This window comes from Calypte anna, chromosome 19 (genome assembly GCF_003957555.1).
Source record: "Calypte anna isolate BGI_N300 chromosome 19, bCalAnn1_v1.p, whole genome shotgun sequence".
Taxonomy (NCBI): Eukaryota; Metazoa; Chordata; class Aves; order Apodiformes; family Trochilidae; genus Calypte; species Calypte anna.
The window spans coordinates 4,304,784-4,327,680 of record NC_044264.1 but is presented as its reverse complement, the minus strand read 5'-3'; the positions used below and the strand labels follow the sequence as shown (position 1 = coordinate 4,327,680).

Here is a 22,897-nt window from a genome sequence, read left to right as displayed (position 1 = left end):
AATCTCTGCAAATTTCTGTAGTTCAGCATTCAAATCTCAGCCTGGCCGAGGCACACCAGATATTTCCTCTGGAAATATTAATTGGCCACCACCTTGCAAGATGTCTGATGTCTGGTTGTCCCTTGTCATTGGGTTCCTTGTTGTCTGAGTGCGAGGGAGTCCTTGGGCAGCAGGTCCCACAGAGCCATGGGACACCCAGGGCTGTCCCTGCCTGAGCACTGCTGGCTGGGGATGGTGAGGGTTAACCATGGGCAGTGAGTAATCCTCCTGTAAGGGAACTATGGCTTAATGTGATGGGAAGACCTGGAGTAACACAGAAGTCAGAAGGCAGCTAAGCCTTTGGGACACAGCATCACCTACAGCAGCTCCTGTGGGAGATCATAGAATCATAGAATCACAGAATTAGCCGGGTTGGAAGGGACCTCAGAGATCATCTAGTCCAACCCTTGACCCACCGGAGCAGTTGCTAGACCATGGCACTGAGTGCCACATCCAGTCTTTTTTTAAATGTCTCCAGGGACGGAGAATCTACCACCTCACCGGGCAGTCCATTCCATAGCCTAATCACCCTCTCCGTGAAGAAATTCTTTCTAATATCTAACCTAAACCTCCCCTGGCACAACTTAAGACTGTGTCCTCTTGTCTTGTTGAAGGTCATCTGTGAAAAGAGTCCAGTTCCCACCTCGCTACAGCCTCCTTTCAGGTAGTTGTAGACAGCAATGAGGTCTCCCCTGAGCCTCCTCTTCTTCAGGCTGAACAGCCCCAGCTCTCTCAGCCTCTCCTCATAGGGCCTGTGCTCGAGTCCCTTCACCAGCCTGGTTGCCCTCCTTTGGACCTGTTCCAGGACCTCTACATCCTTCTTAAACTGAGGGGCCCAGAACTGGACACAGTACTCGAGGTGTGGCCTAACCAGCGCTGAGTACAGGGGAAGATGCCTTCAGTTTGCTCTGGTATATGCAGCACTCAACCAGCCTTGGTAAACCCAGTGTATTTTCTGTTCTTTGGCACAAATGTTTGGAAACTGTTGGGTTGCTGCAGAGTATGGGAGGGGCTGTGCTCCAGCAGTGCTGTATCAGCTGTTTGGTGTGTTTCTCAGCCTCACACAGCACAGGCAAGGAGCAGGTCTGCTGTGGTTCAGGGCATCTCATGTGGTTCGAAAAAAAAGGGAGGGAAAGAGAAACCTTTGGCAGTTCAGGTGACAATAAGGAGATGGGAGAAATATTTGGATGTGGGGGATTTTACAACACATATCCCAGAAGTACACTTTTCATCACCTCTTTCCTTCTCACCTGTGTCTCCTCCATAGCCATGGAGTGTTTCCTGCAGCTGCCAATCTGTGAGTCTTTGGACTTTTTAAGGTTACTCAAGGTATGACTTTCTTATCTCTTCTATACCTGGGACTGAAACAACCCATGATTTGACCTGTCAGTTGTTCTGTTCTCAGTGCTCCTCCACATGATGCTGCCTCTGGGTTCCTGACAGATTTATTCCCTTTGGCACACAAAGGGAAGCACAGTTCTTTGTGTATTTTTGCTCTCTTATGGTCTCTATGGCTTCAAAACAGCTTGGTCAGGGGCTTCTTTGTGGAAAGTCCATTTTTCCAAGATAGCTGAACCAGAGCAACCTTTTGGGGCTGGCTCTGTGAGTGCACTGAGTTCACTGGACAGAATTTTTTGCTCCACCCTGGTATCCCAACAGATGGGGCTGAGTGAGTGGGGTGGGCAGGTTGAGCCAGGCTAGGCTGCTTCCCAAAAAAGAAAGAGATGCTGACAAGCACTGGTGACTGCACCCTGGGCCCCATATGGCAGCTGCCTCATTTCCACCAGCACCAGCCAGGTTGTTGGGAGCCAGCTTATCCCTGGGAAATCAGGACCCTTGGAGGACACCCTGCTGAGATGCAGCAATCTACAGCCAGGTGTGTGCTGCAGCACTCTCTCCTCTTTGTTATGTAGAAAATCCAATGATTCTTCTATCAAAAAAAAAAAAAAAAAAAAAAAGAAGTCATTTTAGAGTCAATCATGTGCAGCACTAAGCAGCTTTTGTTTAAAATAATGCTCTCTTAAGGCAAGTGGGGTATAAATACCAGGATATTGGGTTGTCCCTGGTGTGCACTTTTCCCCTGAATCAGCATGTGTGCATCAAACTGGGAGGGACAAACCTGGTGGTGCAGTGAGGATGCTCTGAACTGGCTCCCAGATGGCCCCAGCCCAGCAGCAAATGTTAGAGCAAAGCTTCAGCATCAGCAAGTAACAGGCTGGAAACAAACAGAAGGAATCATTTTTCTTCCCAAGTCTCCTGGTCAAATGATGTTGAAGGGCCCAAAATCAGAGAGTTCAGAAAGAAATTAAAAACAGCTTTGTCAGTGGCCATCAAAAAACATAGCTCAGGCTGCAGCCTTGGCTCAAGGAGTCTCCAAAACATGGGAATCTGGAAGGGTTTTCTGGGGAGGAGTAATTGAATAGAGCCCTAGATCCTTTCCCTGGACATTAACATCCAGACACAGATTCTGCACTTGATAGACTCTGCATGCGACCCAGAATGGTCTCACTCAGCACTGCAGAGCTTTGCTCCAGGCTGCCCCAACCCATCCCTGCTCTTCCCCCTTGAGTTTTCTGCCCACTTCATCTGTCTCCAGCAGGACAGACCATTTCTGCTGGCTCATGTGCTTCAGAGTGCCCTCAGCAGTTAAAAGTGCAATCCTCAGAGGAAATCTGTGTGCAGACTGACCTGAGACAAGACCCAGCCTAGGGAAAAAAAAGCCCTGTAGATGCCTTGCAGAGGGGAGACTCACTTTGATGGGGCCCGGGGTGGTCCTGCCAGGGTCCCCTGACATGTCAGCAAACGTCAGTCAGTTCTAGCTGGCAGGGTGGCCTTCAGTTCTAGAGAGGCTGGAAAGTGCTGTGATGTTTGTTGTTGAATTTAAAGAGTTGGAGGCACTGGAATGACCTTTGGGGCGATGAAAACAGGACTGAGAAGTGAGCAAATTAAATGCCTGGTGTGGGGGAGGGGAAGGTGGAATGCAGCAAATCAGGGGGAGCAAATATTTATGAAGGCTGTAATTAAGAAATAATTTCACAGCATGCTGTTTGTGGCAGCTAAAGAAGCTGCCATCTGGGTTGGTTGTAGCTCATACTCGGGGGAAATCTGATTTCTTCTGCACCTGTTGGGTCTGCTCCCCGCATTTGTTGGGAAACGTGGGCATTTTGCAGACCCTGAGATGTGCCAAGTAGGGTGGGTGAGCAGCTGGGGAAATCACACGTTTTGTTCTTCGTCTCCACTGTGAGTTATCTGGCCACCAGACTGGCTGAAAATTAGTTAATTTTTGCTGACTCTTGCAGCAGCATCTGGAAGGTGGAACTGTTGCTGGGCACTGCTCAGAGTCTTCCCAGCCAGGGCTGCTCACTGCGGGGCCCTTTGTGCAGCAGAGATGAAAGTACCAGTTAAATTTCCCAGATGTGCAGTGAGTTTAAATCATCTGGCTGAAATCAGATGATACATCGAGCTGCTTATCACAGGCCAGTGGGTTGTTCATGAACTGGCACAGCTCCAGAGAGCACAGTGCTGCAACCTGACCGCCCAGGAGGGGTTTGTGGGACAAGGATCAGCTGCCTGCATCTGTGTGCATGAGCAAGGGATGCTCTGACGTTCTGTGTTCAAACAGAAGTGTGCTCAAACTCAGACACAAGCTTCCCAGAGAGGTCATTGATGCCCCAAGCCTGGCAGCGCTTGAGACATTTGGGCAATGCCTTTAATTACTTGCCTTAACTTGGGGTCAGCACTGAAGTGGTCAAGCAGTTTCACTACATAATTATTGTGGTTTCCTTCTGATTGAACTCAACTCTTCTCTCCTTTCCTCACTGCAAAGGAAGAGAGATTTTGTGCCATGTGAGCCACAGGGAGCAGACAGGTTGAACCATTGAGGTTGGAATCTTCTGGTTTTGGGTGCTTTGCTGGGCAGCATTCAAGATCTCTGGTTTCCAGTGTTACAGAGCTCAATAAATGGAATCCTGTGGTTATTCCTGTCACCATTCTGCAGGTTCAGAGGAGGCACCTTGCAAATAAATTTCCTGGGTTTTGATCAGGTTTCTGTCCTATGTTGGTTCTGATCTTTATTCCTGGGACACATCCAGCCTCCTAAACCTTTTGGTGCATAACTGGCTGCCTCCTTGGCTTCACCTGCATCATCCAGCATCAGCACATCCTGGCTCTGTCAGTCTGTCTCCCTTCTCTGTGCAGCCAAAGAGGAGTTGCAGGTGAGCCCAATGTTATCTCGTGGCTGCCATTTTGCTGGAGGAGAGGTTTATCCCTAATTGTGGTGAGGCCACAGCTTCTTCCCATGTGCCTGCCCAGCTGCTGTGCCAGCCCTGTCACACTGTGCTCAGTCAGGAGGAGTTGGGGCTAGCAGAGACCTACTTCATAAACTGTAAATAATGCATGAATACTGCAATGCCACCCGGGTAGGTGTGAGGGGGTAAACTGTCCTGATGGGAGGGGCTTAAGGTTTTCCATTGACTCACTCTGTAAAATGAGCCCTCACCCTGTTCCTTGCCCTCCAGAACTCTTCTGGCTTGCTCCAGAATTTACAACAATTAACCCAAACAGCAGAGCACCCTCTTCCACCTCCCACTGATGAATATAAACCCTAACAAATGCTTGACTTGTCTTTGCTGTTCCCTTGCTGAACTGACAGCCAGAAGTACTAGAAAATAACCTGAAAAAAACCCTGAGGCTGGGACGAGTTGACTTAAGAGCCATGGAACATCCCTTCCTACCTCTGTGCTTTCCTGAGCTTGCTCATGCTCTTGCTGCAGCCTTGAAAGCTTCAGGTAGTCACAGGCACTACCTGAAATCACAGGTTTTGTGATTTCAGACCTCCATTTTGAGCCATCCCTCCTTCTCCGTCCTTTCCTCTTCTGCTGGACTAAGGAATAACCCCCCAGTTTTCCTCCCCTTGGAGGAAGCATCCATCCCACCTCCTTGCACCTAAGTGCTTGTGGTCCCTTAAATATTTTCTGGTCCTGTGGCTGATCGGAAAAGGCCTTTGGCTGTGAAAAGTGTGATGATTTTATTAAATTATTATTAATTAATTTATTTATTTTAAAAAATAATTACTCTTCTACTTCCTCTGCCTCTTGGGGGAGTGGAAATTAGATTTGCTTTTGGCACACAGCAGTAATTATTTAAACCTATTCACACAACCTGTGCTGCAGAATCAGCTCACAGAAATTGTTATATTAAAGCAGGGAATCAGCTGGTGAAATAATTAATCCCCACACACATGTGCTTCCTCACTGCTTTGGAAGTCCTCCAAACACTTCAGGATGATTTGTCTTGTCTCAAACAGCCACTGCCTTACTCCTTTTTCAGCTGGCAATGCCAGATTCCCCCTCCCTTGCCCAGGGCTCAGCTGCTGCCCCTGTAGGGAGCTGCTCTCTGGTCTTGCCCTGCTCCCCCCACCAGCCATGCCCACCTCCTTACCAGACAGCCCCAGTATGGCTGTCACCCCTGGCTATATTTCCCAATTAGGAAGAAATCAAGCTTTATGATGAAGGTTTGATAGAGGCTTTTAAAAGACTTTGGGGTTTTTTTTTTCAAGCCCTTTCACGTCGTGCATCGTTAGCAGTTGGAAATGAAGGATTTCAGCAGGGTCATCCATCTTCAGCTCAGGGCTCCAACTCACTGTTGGGCTGAGTTTCAACCTCCTGCACCCGCTGCTGCTCTCTTTGAAATTTGAATTTTCTTTGAAAATGCTTTACAACAGCAGTGAGGAGGAGGATGGTTACAAGGGTGCTGGGAGCACCACTGTTCCTTGCTGCCACAGGGAAGTGAAGAGCTGGACAGAGGTGAAGGTTTGGGATGGTGGTGTTCAGGCATTGTGTGTTTCAAAGGGACACCAAAGGTGTATTTGGGCTGGATCCATGTTTTCTTTTTTCCTTGTGTGTTGCTGTGGGGCTGACAGAGGCAGAAGAGCCCAGGAGGGGGAGGGTTAGACCAGAGAGGTTGTGAGCCCTGCACAAGGACATGTGGGCAGTGGGCCCAGCATGGCTGGAGCTTTGCTGCTATGGGTTCCTGCATCTCAGACCCAGCTTCTTGCAGCCCTGGTTGATCCAGTTGCTCATAACCAGGCATTTCCATCTGTCCCCTGGGAGCCTAAGGGTCAGGCTCCCAGGAGTGACCCAGACACGACTCATTTCCTTCCAGTTTGACACTTTAGCATCAGACATGGCAGGGTCCCTTGGCTGATGGGTGATAGGATGGAGAAAAATGGTAAAAGGCCTGGCCAGGCATCCCAGCAGTGCTCAGGAAAAGTGTAGAAGGATCTTTCGCATCTCAAAAGAAGCTGCTGGTTGGTACCTCTAAGAGAAGAGAGCAAATTGTAGAGTGCAGCCCCTGCCCATGGTTACTTCTCAGCTCTGGCTTTTGCTTATCTTGCCAACACAGCAGCCTGTGTTCAGACACATCCCAGTACCTGGGGAACAGGGGAGGTCACTCCCTTTTGTCTCGGAAAGTGTAGCCCAAGGTAGCAATATGTTCTTCCAGGTGTCTCACCCTCCTCTTGTCCAGGGTTAGCATCAGACTGGTGAGCTGTTTTGGTTTTTTTTTGGGGGGGAGGAAGCCATCCTTGTGTGCTGGTCTCCCTCTGTGCTCAGTCTCTCATGAAGGTCACTTCTCACCCTGGTGTTGGAAATGAGGATTACTCCTCAGCAGCATCTTGGCTAAGAGAAATTCCCAGCTGGAGTGAGTCCTCTCCTGTGTTCCCTGGTTTATTCCCTGGCTGTTGGGTTGTGCTGGCCACTGAGATGCTAAAATGGGGCTCATTACCCCAAAGATAAGGAGCTGGAGACATGGGGAAAAATTATATATATATGTGTGTGTGTGTGTTCACATAATATGGACAAATTACTTACCTTGGGAAGATTTGTTGTTGGGCTGATCACTCCAGCATCACTCATTCCCCTCTAAGAGCCAGCTGGGAGCACAAGGGACACAAAACCTCATCAGTGTTGGATGACAGAAAAAAGGGCAAAGAAACAGAAAAAGGGCAAAATGTTTGCACTGGGAAAGCTGAGTCGGAGGAGGTGGTTGGTTTGTGGTTCTATTGGTTCCGCTGATAGTGGGATCTGTCTTTTAGCAGCAAAGCAAGCAGGCTACACAGCCTCATAGGGAAAAACCCAGGAAGGTTTTTGTGGTTTTCTTACTTGTCTGGCAGAATTTGCAGTGCTGCAGGGAGCTGGGCAGCAGTGGTGGTTGACTGGGAGGAGCAGCAGATTGGATGGCCTGCTGTGGCAACCAGCTTCACCTCTGAGATCAGCTGAGTTTCATCTTTCTGGGGGAGATGAATGCTGAAATTCCCATCATTAGCAGGGAAATCATCTGCCAAAAGCCATGAAGTGCTGAGCTTTTTCTTGGGGCAGTTTAAGACCCTCACCAGTGCCCCTTCTCTTTCCTTTGGCTTTGCAGCCCCAGAAATGGTTGTGGCCGCTTTCTGCTGCCCCCTGGTTCGTGGGAAGGGTCTGTGAACATAAATACCTTAGTGAGGAGGTAGCAGAGCTGCAGCAGAAACTGTCCAGCAGAAAAAAAGGAACTGCAGGACATAAATAAAGGGTTTTCAGCCCCCTTCTTGCTACATTTGCAAAGAGAGGAGGGCAGGGGTACTCTTAAACCTTCTGATTGGAACGGAATATGGAAAAGCTCCAAAACCCCATCCCTTTTTCTTTTGAAGACACGAGTAGGGAATTAGTAGTGGATCAGGTTGTATCCTGTTATTCCTCAGCTGATGAAAACCAAGGTTACAATGGTAGCTCTGTTCTGCTGGGCTGAGTAGGACCCATTATTTTCTGGGCACGTTAATGTAAAGCAGATTGGATCTCCTGGCGCTGGGAGGGCTGGGGGAGCGGTCACACACCGGTCAGGTCTCCTGAGCTTTAACACTGCCTGATCCTTGAGGATCTCATCCCTCTGAGTGTCATAAACTCCTGCAGGGAAGGAGGGCAGTGACAGTACAAGGACTTTCTTGGCCAATGCAGTGTGTGTTTATTGAAAGCCACACAGAACAGAGCAGAACTTTTTTGGGGCTCAGTAGATGCGCAAATTGCAATTGAAACTTGTTCACCTTGGGTTGAAGTGGAAGATGTGCAAAGGATCAGGGGGAGTGAGGAGGAAACAGAGAGGTAATATCAGCTCCTGGCTCAGGAGAAAAGGTCTGCCCAAACAGCAGGAGGGATAAGCAGGGATGCTGGGAGCCAGGCTGGCTGCTGCCTCTTGTGCTCTGGCTCTCGTCAGAGCAGCCCAGGCAATGGGGGACCTCAGCCTGCCTAAACTCTTCCAAATGTGAGCTCTGCTCCAATAAAATAAACAGTTTAGGGAAAGCAAAGCCCCAGGCACACACTTTGGCAGCTGATCGCTCTCTAATTGCAGGAAGAGCAGTTGGGAGAATTTTTTTTTTACTTCTTTGGGCTGATTTCTGATGAGAAAATTGAGCTGGAGGATCAGAGTTGAAGCTTCTCTCCGCTCATCCCTCCCCCAACAAAAATCCTGTGTTCTTCTCTTCTATTAATGGAGTTCAACCCATTGCAAGGAACAGGGAACACAAACAGCCTCTAAAAAGTGCAAACCCCAACCCTTTGGTGAAAGCCTGTTTGGTTTGATACCTCCAGTTCTCTGCACACTTCTCCTGGGGTTTCTGTAGCTGTTTGACAGCCGCAGGGGCAGGGTGAGGGAGGATTTAGGTGGGCAGAAGGAATCTGGAGCCGATGGCTCCCAGGCTGCCTGGGCTGTCCCCACCCCAAAGGACCCTGGTTGTCTCCTTATGAAGAGAAAGGGATGGAGGTAATGAAGAACAGCCCCTTTCATCTGTGAATACACAGGATGTGCCAAAATGTTATTTCTTTTTCTCTAAAAATTGAGGCAAGAGGAAGCAGCCACAGTCTCCCACCCCACCTTAGGGGTCACATCCAGCCTGTTCTTGGGGTGCTCCTTGCAAGGATAAGATGAAGAGGTAAAAAAAACAAATGAAGGATTTTAAGGGTGCAGCCGTCCCAGTTTTGCAGAAGGGACTGGAGCCAGCCCTGCCTTGTTGTGCTCCATCCATCCCCATGGGTCTCACTGCCTCCCTCCCCTTTGCAGCCTCTTCCTCTCTTGCTCCTGCTCTTTCCTTTTTTCCTTTTCTTCCTTTCAGCTCACTGCTATGGAAGCACTCTGACAGCAAATTGCCTGCTTTTATGAGCAATTTACTAATGATTTCTCTTCCTATGGCCTCTTTCCTTTGGACACTGAGGACTACAGCCCAATTCAGAGGTCATTTTCCCAGTCAAACCAGAGCACATCAGCTTCCTCTCTCTGCAGTGGGGAATTGTTCATGCAAATCCCAGTAACTTGGGTATTTTTAATATCCTCAATTTAAGAAGTCCCTTTCCAGGAGTCTTTTCAGCCTTTTTTTTTTCCCTGCCTGGATTAGATTTTAAAGAAAATGTCATTTATTTTATTGCAAACTGTTGTTTGTTTTGATGCAAACTTGAACAACTTCTTATTCTGGTCCAGTTCTCTCCTAGGAGGTCATTTACAGAAGCAACAAGCCCAACATGTTGTTTTCTTTTCAATTCCTGCTTTTCAGTTGGCACTGGTGCAGGTTGCCTTTTCTGCAAACACAGGTTATTAATGGGGCGTCAGCTGCAGTTTCTGATTACGCTGGAGTAGAGTTTGTTGGAAATATTCCAGCCCAGTTTCTTTATAGGAAAATGCAGGTTTCTTGAGAGCAGAATGTGTCATAGGAAGGAGTATATCAATAGGCTTCACTGGGGGGTGGAAGGGACTGGGGAAAGAAAACTGGAGTACTCCAGCAGGAGGGTATTTCAATTTTTTTGCGATAAGTTAAATGGAGTTAATTATAAATAAATAGAGTTACAATTATAGCAAAGCATTTTGATGGATCCCAAATGCTTACTTTTAGAATTTTGTTTCACAGGAAATTAAAAACAAGCTGGGAAAAAAATCCTCATTCTTGTAAGGCTCAAAGGGTGGTTCTCATCCCCAGCAACAGACTCTCCTTGCACTCAACATCTCAATCCAGGCCCCTCGGCTCTGGACCACGAGGAGGAGCTGGCTGCACAGCATGCAAATGAGAGTTCTGCTTAATTATCCTTACTAGAGATGTTTATCAAGCTGCTTCTTTGGAGCAGTACTTCATTTTCCAAGAAGCCTGTTGCTTTTAAGAGTCTAATAATTGGGTCCTTTTACTAAATACCACAGAGATGCCACTAAATGATGTTGCAGCAGCAATTTCACAGCTGTGGAGTGTATGAGAGCTGCAGGGAAGGGAGTTTGCTGATGGAGCTTGGCCATGGGGAGGAGTTGGGGTTGTTTTGGGCCATCCCAGGTGACTCTTTGGTTTAACCTTAACCACTGGACCTTCTCTAGGTCCTCCCTATGGTTGTCTACCATTGCAGGGCCTCATCAGTGGCTGACCAAATACCCACCAATTGCAGCTGTTTCTCCAGCAGCCTGGGTGTGAGCCCCAGCAGTTGGACCCAGATGGACTTTCCTTGAGCTCCTGGGTAATGGAGCTGTGTCCTCCCCTAGGCCAGTGTTAGCAGGTCAGTTTTACATGGTTTGAACTGAAAGCCTCAAAACATTGCATGTTACTTTTCCCCTCTAAAATTAATTTAAGTAACTTCCTGAATGTGTCTTGTTCCTCCTTGCACTGGTATCTTTCTCCTCAGCTTCCCAAATCAATGCAGAATTCACTTCCTGCAGCCCACATGCCCATGAAAGGTGGTGCAGAACCTGGTCCCTGCCTGCAGGTTTTGCCCAAGCTTCCTGCCCTTCCTTCCCTTTGGTTTCCCAACTCCAGCCCTGTGCTAGCACAAGATGAAGGCATTAGAATAGGACCAAATATCATATTGCCAAATGTTTAATGCAAAGAAAAACTCTGTCCTTTAATTCCCTTCCTCAGAAAGATGATTTACAGTGGGATTAGAGGCATTTTGGGAAATATTAAATTGATCCACCCAGCCCCACACAGACTCTTCTCTATTTCTTCTGTTTTCTTCTTCGTGTAACGTTTCTACCCAGAGATGCTGCACCCAAAATACCAGATTCCTTCCTCCACACACACAATATTTTGAATATTAGAATGCATTTAGGGCCATATTGGAGTCTTCGAAGTTGGAGCACAGCAGTCCAAAGCCACTGTCAACTCTCAGATAACTCAACCCGTGTGACAACCAGAAGAGCCAAGGGCTGTGCTGTGAGTAGGACATCTGATGACAAGGTGACATCTCATCCCTTCACCACACCAGGGGTGGGACAGCATCCTGTCCCCTGCAAGGTGGGAACCGATCTGCAAGGTGCAGCTTTTGGTCTGTCCACCTCCTGATCTGGAGCTGGGATGGTGTGGTGGCTTTTAGGCTCCAAGGGCTTGGGGACACTGCTCTCTAGTGGATGCCTCTTCATCAAACCAGACCAGATGAAGGACTTGAGGCTGAAGGGAAAGGGTAAGCACAAGTTCAAGGATAAAAACTACTTTTACTTGTCATTTGTATCATGAGCTTTTAGTCTGTGGAGGCATTACACAGGTGTGGAATAATTTAGTAAAAAATGTCAATCAAAGATGCCCAACTTGATCTCTCCATGATGGAAAAGATTTATTGATCATCATCTTTCTATGACAAAGGTCCTTCCACTACCACACTGTGGCTGAAGCCATGGACCTATGTGTGTTCTCCTGGTGCAAGGGATGCTGGTTGGGTGTTCAGAGATTCCTCTTCCCAGTAAATCCCCCATGTCCTTATGAAGCTTTGTGCCTGGAATAGGAGAGGACCCAGGCCTGTGTAGTTTGGTGTGGAGCCAAAGAAAATTCAGTGGGATTTGGAAAGCAAAGAGGTCCAAACAAAGAGCTATTCCTGGAGCAAGCCTGTGCGCTCAAGCACGCAGAGGAGATATTGTTGCAAGCAATGCCAGGGATCCTGCTGCAAGAGAAAACATTAGAGAAAAATTGAGTGTTCCCCTCAGGTAAGCTGTAACAAGATGCTTAAAACAAATGCTGTGCTGGGTCAGAGAAACAGCCCCATGTTTGGTCTTGTAGTGGCAATGGGAGATTTTGTTTCGGGTCGTGAGGTGATGTGATTCCCATAAAGCATTCCCAGTGCCACAGCTGGTTTATGAATGGCTTGAATAAAGTTAATTTTGATGTCACACATCAGGGCCCCTGGATGATGAGCTCCAGGAGGTGCAGTCTGCCCTTCTCCCCCCCCCCACATCAGGTGGGACTGGCTAGGGGAGCAGTCTGGGGTGTGAGAGCAGGGAAGGGACTTAACAAGAGGATGTCTAGACTTTATGATGTGAAATCTGCAAACCTTAGCAAAACTGGGAATGCTCTTGGAACAAGAAGAGACCAAAAATAACCAATCCCCACTGGTGCTTCCCTTTTAACAGTAAAGACTTAGGAATTTCTTAGGTGTTTATAGGTAAGCTCTAAAAGAGCTTTAGAGTTACATATTTTAATATTTATATATTTAAAAATTCTCTTTACCATGAATCTCCTGAAGAAGAGGAGTGAAATCTTTCCAAGCTATTAATTTCTAAAGGCAGTAAAAAACAAGAGACTTTAAACTATGCTGTTAAGAAACTTCTAAGCCTTTCTGGGGCAGTAAACGAGATGAACCAGGTAATGAATAATCACAGGAGAACACAGACATGCTGAGGTGCTGAGTAAAAGGTGAACCTGAACTGTGGTGATCCCTTGCCTTCACATTTTGGAAAACTTGGAAACTCCAGTCCTGGGCTGCATCTACATTATTTTTTGGGTTAATTTTTCATGTTCTGATGAGTGTGGAGCATTTTTAAACAAAAGAAAGGAAAAAGAGGAAAGTATTCAACTAGGAAGCATCACAAACCTGTTAAAAGGATTATTTTTTAAAAAACACTTACATCAGGAAACAGTCCCTTCCTTGCTGCTGGCCTGAGTAGAAGCATTTTTGCTCTGGGACTTTAGTGCCTCTCAGCAGCTGCACAACACACACATGCAGGCAGTTGCATGTGTATTTTTGTAACCCCCTCTTCCCAGCCTCTGGATCAGCCCAATGCTTCTCAGGGTTCCAGGGCCACTGGATCTTGTGCAGCACGAGGCTGCTCACATGGGATCAAACCACCTGCCCTTGTCTGGGCTCCTGGTGAGGAGGAGAAAAGGCCCCATGTGGGTGAATTACAGCATTTCTACACTTACCTTCCAAGACATAAACCCAGTCTTTGTATTTTTTATTTTATTTATTTGAATCTTAACATGGCTTTTGGTGTTCTTGGCCACAGCAGGCCCATGTCTGCTCTGGACCTCCCACAAAGCCCTTGATCCCAGAGATATCCCATGGCTGGAGGTTAATTTGAGCACTGTGTACACACTCCTTCCCTTTTATCCTCTGGGAGCCGAGTCTTTCAGCATCTGGGGGTGTCCCTTGGCTCATGCATTAAGAGAGATGAAGGAAGAGCAATCTGTTCTCATCTTCTGTTTTAGTCATCCTTACTGTTACAGACACTATATATAGAATATATTCCATATTATTATTATATACACCTCGGTGACATACTTCATTAAAGCTAAATAATTATATTATCTTGTTCCTGTTCCTTCTCTGAGGGTGGGGGAGCTTAACCATTCTGTCAGCACTATTAGAACAGAGTTCTTGCCTTTGCTGTGTTTGTTTGTATCCCTCCCCTGCGTTTCCAAAATAGCTCGTCCAGTGTTTGATATCATTTGAAGCAGGAGTAGAGACTTTGAAAAAGCCCTTTTATACCTCTCTTTGATACCACCAGTATTTCAGGACAAGTCTTTTGTCCCAAGACCATTTTTTTTCCTCATGACTCATTATGTTCAACAATTTTCTGCTGACATTTTCCTCAGCAGTTTTCTCACCAGTGATATCCTATACATTTCTTACTGTAATGCTTCACTCTGTGAGTCTGCCTCTTCATTTTTTTTCTTGAGCTATTTGTTTGCCCTCCAAGGAAGTGGCTCAAATAGCCCAATTACAGTTTATTACAGGACACATCACTGTCTTACGTCCCACTTTGTGCAGTGCTTTAGACATCATTAATTTAAACCAAGAGGAAATCGCTTTCTTTTCATTGCCTTTAACCTAAACTTCAATATTCTCATTTATGGGAACATTTCTGATCTGACTCAAGCCTGCATGCAGAACAGCTTTCAGTTCACCATGAGCACATATAAATCAGCTGCCTGCCAAAGCCTTATCAGGGCTTAGTGCAGGGCTGTATACCCAAACCTATCATTACATTGGTCAAAACCCCATATATTTTTTCCAGCTGGGAACAAAATCTGTGTTGTCCCCTCTGGAATATCCTCATAAATTGTGAGGATGAAACCAAGTGGGTGTAACTGATCCTCCACCAAAGCTCGTAGGGATTTGTTTAATGCTCAGATCTTCCTACAGAGATTTGGGGCCATTCTGTGGCAAACTTTATGGCAGGGACACAAGTTTTTACAGCTGTTTGTTAACATAATATCCTCCTCATTTCCATGAGATGGTTCAGAATAGCCACAGAACTAATTTTATTAAATCATGTTTGGGCTTTGTTTGTTTCCCAGGGGACAGACTGAGCGTAGGCTGCTGCAAACCAACCCCTGATCCCCCAGCCCAGGGCTGCTCCCACCCAGGAGCTGGGAGACATCCTCTGCAGAATTTCCTCTACAAACTGCAGACCTGCAAGGTGAAAAGGCTGTTTGTACAAATTAATCAATCTGTTTCAGCAGGTATCAGCTAAATCCTTGCAAGGGAAGAAGGGTAGAGCCCAAGTGAGAAATTCTCTTTTACTTGCTGGCAGAAATTGTGTACGTGCTCCAAGGGATAAAAAAACAAATGTGAAGAAATATTGAAAGCAGCTCAAACCAACACCACAAAAAAAAAAAAGAACTGCCTTGGAGTTATCCCCATGCCCCCTTTGTTACCTCCTTGGTTTTGATAAATGAAAGCTCCACTAGCAGAGAGTGGCAAGAAGCTACATGAAGGCAGATGGGTGGCATCACTCTGTGCAGGGGGTGGGTAAAACACAGGTCACCTCTGAATACTTTTAAAAGCCATGCTTTTTAAATGGTTATAGCATCCACAAGGCTGCTGTGCACTTTATTTGACAGCAAGATCCCAGCTTTGGGCTCCCATGCAGCAAAACAAAAGTAATAAAGTGATTGTTTTAGTTTAGGTGGGAAGAACTTGTTACCAAGGCATCACCCTGGCCCCAGCCTCACTACACCTCACTGGCCAGGGCTGCTTCCAAAAAAATAAAGCAGCACTACATATGGGAGAGGAGTAGCTGCCAACATATAAAGAATAATTTTTTAAAAATACAAGTGTATTATTTTATTAGTTTCTTTCCCAGCATTGCCAAACAATTACCAGTATAGAGAACCACGTCACTTGAACAGCTGTCTTCCTACCCACACACAGGTTGGAGACCTTGGAAAAGGATAAGTATAGATCTTGCTAAAGGAGTGTGGAGGTGTGTGTCTGGGTGTGTCTGTGTCTGGGTGTGTATGAGGTTTCAGCTCACCCAGCAAACCAGGAACCATCACTAACAGCAGCAGCACCACAGCAGTGAATTGTTCCCCAAGGTACAGGGGAGTTTAGTGAGGCTCCAGATGTGTTAAGCTCTGGGATATTATTGACACACTGGCTGGAGCTCAGCACTGGCTCATTTAATAATAGGTTTTGCACTGTAAGACCTGTCTTGCCATAAAAAAATGAACAAACCTGTTACATTAAACAAGGAAAAACATTAATAGATTTGTGACTTTGTTTAAAAGCCCTCTGGCTCTCCTGCTTCTGAGGAGTGCTTAAGGACTGATTCTCCCCTCTTAGGTCCTGTTATTCCTACCAGAGCCTCCAGAGATGTCAACACCTATAAACGCTGAGCTGCTCTCTCGTGTTAAATAAGCTTTAAGACTGACCAATGCTGTTAAGTGAGGACCCAGCTCTCTGCCTGATTAAAGCTTAGATTCACCCTGGAAGTTTTGATTTGAAACACATCCCTGTGGAAGAGCAGCTCTCTGTGCCTCTGCCCTCCTTGCAGAGCCAGGCTTAGTCCTGATGGCCAGAGATGGGGACGAGGGAGTACCAAGCTCTGGCCCTTCCTCCAGCATTTTGCATGGCCCAGTTCTGAGCAGGGCAGAAATCCCACAACCAGTAGCATTATGCATCATGTCCCTCTCTACTTTAGAGTGCAAGTTTGGTAAAAGGTTTAGTTTTAAGGTGACTTAGAGGGGTGTAGCAGACCCATCCCAGCTTCACTATGTCTTGCTGCTGAGAGAAGTCCAGATGGGAAAGTGCTAATTGCAACATTGCCCCAAGGCACCAAAATTAAAAAGAAAATTTAAATGACAGAAAGTGTCTAGCCAGCCTTTTGCTAAGAAGCCTGCATGAATAATATTTCCCAGAGCAAATCAGCAACTGAACCGTGCAGATAACAAATGTGAGCAGCAGCAGCTCTCATTCATTAGCCTGTGCTCCTGTCCCAACCTGACTGTTGGCTGATGTGTGTAAGTCCCAGGCACACACTTAATGAGCCAAGATTTGTGGTGAGTTTTTTTGGTTTTGTTTTCTGGGTTTTGTTTTTTTTTTTTTTTTTTTAATGTTTCCAATCAGATTTGTGTGGCTATGAATAGGCCTAAATCACAGGTTTGGAGCCTGCCCTGTGTGATTCCAGTCTGAGGCTTCAGCTTATGGGTAATGCATAGTGCCTGCTTAGCACACAGTAAAACCACGCAGCACAGGGCAGCTCATCCATCAGGCTGGTTTGGTTTCTTCAGCCCACATGTGCTGGTACTTCCCACTGGATTGCCTGTGCCCAACTGTGATCTGAGAGCCAGGCAGTGGCCAAGGCCTTCTGCACAGCTGCTGCATCCAACTCTGATTTTGGTACCTGTGAAATCACCCCCTTTCTGCCACAGTGCAATGTCAGAAAGCCATGGCTCAGGTGCAGCTTGTTTTCCCAGTGTTTAGCCAAGCATCTAGATGGAAGTTGACTTTAATCCCAGTGCTCATCTGCATCCATTTCTTCCTTGTAATAAGAGCTTCAAAGGAGGAGTAAGAACAAAGTGCTGTTAAACAGACCATGGAGCATAATCCAGCATCACCAAGGGAACTGTAAAAGAGATCTTTTACCCCTCCCTATCACATCCTGGTAAGGTTTTGTGAGATGTTTCTGGTCTAAAAAGTGCACTTAGGAGTTTGTCTGCTCTCACTCTGGCTTGGCTGGGTCTCTGTAGCCTGCCTGGGACATGGGCATCCAGTACCTGCCTTTTGTGTTCTTAGAGAGGGCAGAAGAGGAGCTCTGGATTTGGAGACTCTCTAGTTAACTGGCACACAACCTGTGGGCATAAACCTTTGAAGAAATGCTCTTTTTTTCCTCTTATTTGAAATATGAGTCTCTGGGCAGTCTGCTCTCATAGGCAGCTTGGAAAAACATGCCCAGAGAAGAAGCATCTTGGCCCCAAGTCCTGCACAGCATTACACTATCCAGCCAACAGCATAACCCCAGCTGCTTTCCAAATTGGTGCAAACAGCTCCATACCCTTGGCAGAGTGGAGGTCCATGGCAGATCATCACCTGCACCTTCATGGTACCTTGTACAACCCCCCCTACCCAATTACTGCTCTCCAGATGACTACAGAGCTTTAGTTTAACATCAGCACTTAATCATGCAGATGTTCAGTGCAAGAGTCATGCTCCATGGGGGGACACCTCATGTCACCTCACCTTCTGCTGCTGATCCAAGCTTTCTGCTCCCCCTGGTCCTTTCCACTTCGAGTTAAGGAGCAAAGTCTTTACTGACATCATAGCATTTTTCAGCCTTCCTGTTATTACTCAGAAAAAGTTCCTCAGGTGATGCTTTGGTGCTTACAAATAACCCTTGTTACCCTTGTTACCTTCCTCTGTTCTGAGTCACCTTTAACACCATGCAAGGTTGTTTCTCTGTGCATTTTTTAAGGATTAAACTTCAGCACGGTTCCCCACTCTCAGCCTGTGTTCCCTGGGGAAAAGCCCAATGCTTTCCAGCTGCCTTCACACCCCCAGATCACAAGCAGCTCGGGGTGCACGTTGTAGGAATAGCTGTGAACCATCTCACCCTGCAAGGCAAATTCCAGACAAGGTGGGTTGGCACCAGAGCATTTGTGCAGTGGAGGTGGTGAGCAGTGCTTGGTGGCTGAGACACTGGATTTTCAGTTTGAAAGCCCAACAGGTGCTGGGAGAGCAGCTCCCCAGCTCAGGCTGTAATGAAAGAAAAGCATTTCAGCAGCTGGCTCTTGGGTGTGAGGCTGCTGTCTGTGCCAGCACAGCAGAGATGTGAGGTCTCCAAGCTGACAGGAGCAATTAGCATGCATGGAGCTCTTTCCACCTCCTAATTCAATCAGAATGGTTCATTAGCAAGGAGTCCTCAGCAGCACTGGTCTGCCAACAGGTCTTGATAATAATGTGTTCTTTGATTCACCCGAGAAGATAAATTGACCTGTGAAACTCCAGTCTAGTTCATGTTAATGAGTCTCTGTAGGGCCATCATGACAATTAATTTATCTAAGGATTTCTCCTTAGTGCTCATCTCCTCAACACCTGGTCTGAAGAGACTTGTTAGACACAAGTCTAACACACCAGAAATTTGAGCAACTCACCTAACCCTGGAGGTATCTATCCTGCATTTGCTGTCTTGGCCCAAAGTTGCTCTGGTGCAGGTCCTCAGCTTTCCCCCTGAACAGCTGAGGGGACAAGTATGTGACCTGTTCAAAGACCTTCGTCATCAGCAGTGGGAGAAGTGTTACACCAGCACCAGCAGTTCCTGTCTATCAAATCAAAGGTTCCTTCACCTTTTTTTATACCTTTAGAAGCAGCAGGAGAGCTCCTTTATTCCAGGTTTTTGCAGTGGCTGTGGAAAAGACCTCTGCACTCTGAATTATGGTGCTTCTTCTCCCTGTTTCTTCCATCTTCTGTCAATAAACAGCCTGGACATGTCTCTCTGTCCCACAACCACACAGATAAACTCCTGACCTCTACAGAAGAGCTCATAGGACCCAGTTGACCACCCTACCCAAACAAATCATGTTCTTACCCCCTCCAAGAGCCACCAGGGATCCCAAAGCAATCCCAAACAGAGGTGTCCCTCCACATTAACATTCCTCTCCCTTTTCTCCTGCAGCTTGAAAGCTGTGCTGATGGGGAAGCCTCAGGACAACACCGTGGACCTGTCGGGCATCCCGCTGACGCTGAAGGACTTGGACCGCGTCACGTCCTACCTGCAGCACAGCTCGGAGCACATCGACACGGTGGAGCTGTGCTTCACAGAGCTGACAGATGAGATGCTGCTGCAGCTGCTGCCAGCCCTCTGCGTGCTGCCCCACCTCACCACCCTCTCCCTCAACGGCAACCGGCTCACCAAAGCCATCCTACGGGACCTCACCGAAACCCTGAAGGACCCCAAGAAGTTCCCTAGTGTCACCTGGATTGACCTCGGCAACAATGTGGACATCTTCTCCTTGCCACAACCCTTCTTGGTCAGTCTAAAGAGACGATGTCCAAAGCAAGGCAACTTGCCAACCATTCTGGAGTTTGGTGAGGGTCAGGTAAGTGATCTGGAGAGCCAAGATGGCCTGGCTGAGAGCCAAGAGGACCTGCAAGCTGGAGCAGGCAAGACTGACAACATAGACATGCAGCAGACAGACAGAACAGTTGAGGCTGGGGAGCTCCCCACCTTGCAGCAAGGTGCTGCAACACCACAGACATGATGTCCAGCTCCATAGCTCTCGGGTAGATCTGTTGAGCTAAGAGGACTTAAAGCCAAGACCTCAGCACTGGAGGTCCTGGCAGAGGGTCAAGTCACAAGCTGGGATGCTGTGGGAGCCCAGACTGCTGCCTGCCTCCTGTACAATAAGTGTCAGCTTCTTTCTTTTCAAAGAACACATAAAGGTGATCACGTTGAGTACTTGTACTTTATAAAAGCTGGCCAGGTATTTCTGAAGATTAGTGATGTGCTGTGGTTTGTAGCCTCCCAAAGTGGTGTAACACAAGACCCTTAGAAGAGCACAAAACAGGAGAAGGTGCCCAGATGTTGCAGGGAAGGGCTCACTGGATCCACCCAGACCCCAGCTGCTCTCCCACACGTGATGGACAGACAGCAGTCACTCCAAAGAGGAATGCTGCCAAGATAAACCTTAAATCCTTTCCAATCCAGACTTCAGGAGCTGCTGATGAGTAGCAGATCTGCTGATACACAACAGAAGTCTGATCACACACTAACCAGAGGTGTTTCTCCCAACAGCATGAGCCAGCCTGAAGGGAGAGCTTTGCTTTCCTGGTGTGGAGCTAAATCCCAGTCTGCTGGATGCCACTCTCACTCCAGCCTTCCCAAAATCAGACTGGCACTTCTGCCTGCCTGGTTATTTATTCACATGTAGAATGCAGTTTCCTACCAGCTGTGTTGCTCCAATAACTCCAGAGCTTTTAATGTGGTACCTGGAGCTTGCACGGGTAATATTGGGAGTATTTGGTCCAATCTGGGGAGTGATCTGCAAAATCTGGAGCAACTCCAGGTTCCTTGCTGTTGCTGACAAAAGAGACCACAACACTGAATACTTTATAAAAGGAAAAAAAAAATCCTGGGGTTCATCCCTGGATCACTGCCACTGAGGGCTGGCAGACAAAGCCAGCTGGAGATTTAAAGCCTCAGAAAGGGTGTTGGGTCACTTGGTTGTGTCCATCGTCCTCCTGGACCACAAGTGCTTTGTTTCTATAGTGTTGTTTTGCAGCTTTTTTTTCTGAGACATGGTTTTGATTTTATTTTTGATGGAAATCGGTAGCCTCAGAGCAGCAGCACTGGAACATGCACTTTGGCTTTTGAACCAGAATTTCATTTGATCCTGAACCTGAGGTGAGGCAGAAAAGTGTGAAAAACTTTCTCTCCTTTACATTTAAAGGACCAAACATGACTCCCTGTGCTAAGAGGGAGCTCTCTCCTGTCTGTTCAAAGGGCTTCCCCTAACCAGTTTTACAGCATCGTTTTCCTGGCAGTGACTCTCTGGCTTTGCTTTTTTTGGGTGCAAACACAGTCAGACATCTTGGTTGTCGTTTTGGCTCTGTTCATTTAACATTTCAGCACTGGGAAGGTTTTCCCAGAGGGGTTTGATGCTGTCAGTGGTTGTTTCTCCTCCATATGCAAGTAGGTAACTTAGAAGAGACTCTGCTACTCGTTTTAATGCATTTGGCAAAGTTCAGTATGATTTGCATGTACCCAAAGGCTTTTTCCTTTGTTTTTTTTTAATGCTAACTCTTTCTAACAGGCATGAAAAACACTTTGCAGGAAACTGTTCTGTTTGAAATAAAGGAGCTATCCATAATCAAAATAAATGACAATGTTTAATAAAGACCCAGTGTTTAATTTTTCCAGGCTGAAATGCCCAGAAATGCAGCTCTGGGTTCTCTAGGGTGCTCAGAAAAAGAAAAAAAAAAAAAAAAAAGGTCTCTTTGGATCAATTCAATAGCCTGGTTTATGGGCTGGGCTCTGCAGGGTGGGCATAAGATGGACACAGAAGCATCATAAACATCACCAGTGTGTGAAGCTGACGTGGGAAAAAGAACATTGAAAAAAGCAGCCTGCTCCATGGGGTATTCATCTCCAGGGTTACAGTTTCAGTGTGCTGAAGGAAATGGGGTTTTATTTGCAGCAAGGACCCTCTAGATGATGTCCTCCAGCACCCAACACACCACAGAGGCTCACGCAGGGCTGGGGGAAACAGGTTTGTCCTATTTCCCAGGAGCCCTCCCCCATTTCTTTCCCCTCATTTCCACCATTACTACAACTTTAATCAGGTACCTTTAGCAGAGGTATAAATTAAGCAAGTTGTGATACCACCACCACTTCACACCATTGCCCTGGTGTGCCAGGAGTACAGCCCTCACAGAGATTTGTTAACACAGGAGTTTCATCAAAAACAAGATTTTTCCTTCAAAAAAATGTCTTTTTTAAGAGTTCAGGCACTGGTTTGCTCACTACCCCAAGACTCAACACCAGGCTCCCCTCCTTACTATGCACAGCTTATGTCCCTCTGCCTCTTTGGGGTTTTTTTTGCTATAACATTTTTATTTTCTGCTAAGTATTTGCCCAGGAGCCAGCCCTCCTCTACCTCAGCATCCATCTGGACCCCTCATTTTGGCTGTACAGATTCATAAACCAGAGGTACTTTGCATTTAGAGTGCTCCATCATTTATTGATGTGTTGCATGCTCAAGTCCCTCACTGACACAAACCACTCAGGAGATTACTCCTGCCACATTTCCCCACCAGCTGAGCTTCTACCTGCTGTGAAACACATTAATCAGTCAGGAGATATTCCGCATCTATCAGGCTCTTTCTAGCAGCAGCCCAACTTTTGACTGCAGAGCTAAATGCAAAGATCTGTGTTCAGTGCTGCCACAGATTTGCTGTGACCCAGGAGCACCTTGTCCCAGCTGTCCCACTCTGCTGTGGTTGGGACCCTGGCATGATCATCTTGGGCTGCACTGCACAGGATGAGCTTCTGGAGAAAGCCCCCACATCCCTCAGCCCTTTCCCCCTGTGCAGGTGTTGCACCACTTGATCCAGCTCTGCTCTACAGGTACAGTCTGTGTCAGTGCCTCAGTGACATTACATTGTGAATCTTCTAAGGAAAAGCAGAAAGGGCCTTCAGTGCTGAAGCTTGCACCAAAGTACTGACTTCTACAGGAAAATAAAAAACCCCACAGCTCTAGCAGAGACATTTGTAACAAGAGGCCTTTAAGCTAATCAGCCTCTCCTGGCAGTGTGGATCAGATCAATTACCCTCTTACTGCACTTCAGGACGATGCTGATCCTGTGGGCTCAGTAAAGGG

The 22,897-nt window shown here is 47.0% G+C and overlaps 1 protein-coding gene across 2 annotated transcripts in view; it reads left to right on the top strand.

Annotated features, from left to right (window-relative positions):
• The window catches only part of LRRC75A (leucine rich repeat containing 75A), a 64,654-nt gene extending 43,256 nt beyond the window's left edge, over positions 1 to 21,398 (top strand). For both annotated transcript variants that reach the window (XM_008490703.2, XM_030462572.1), the window contains exon 4: positions 19,195 to 21,398. In XM_008490703.2, coding sequence (XP_008488925.1) covers positions 19,195 to 19,780 — 586 coding nt within the window. In that variant the 3' untranslated portion in view covers positions 19,781 to 21,398. The remainder of the gene's footprint in view (positions 1 to 19,194) is intronic.
• Positions 21,399 to 22,897: the final 1,499 nt, after the last annotated feature.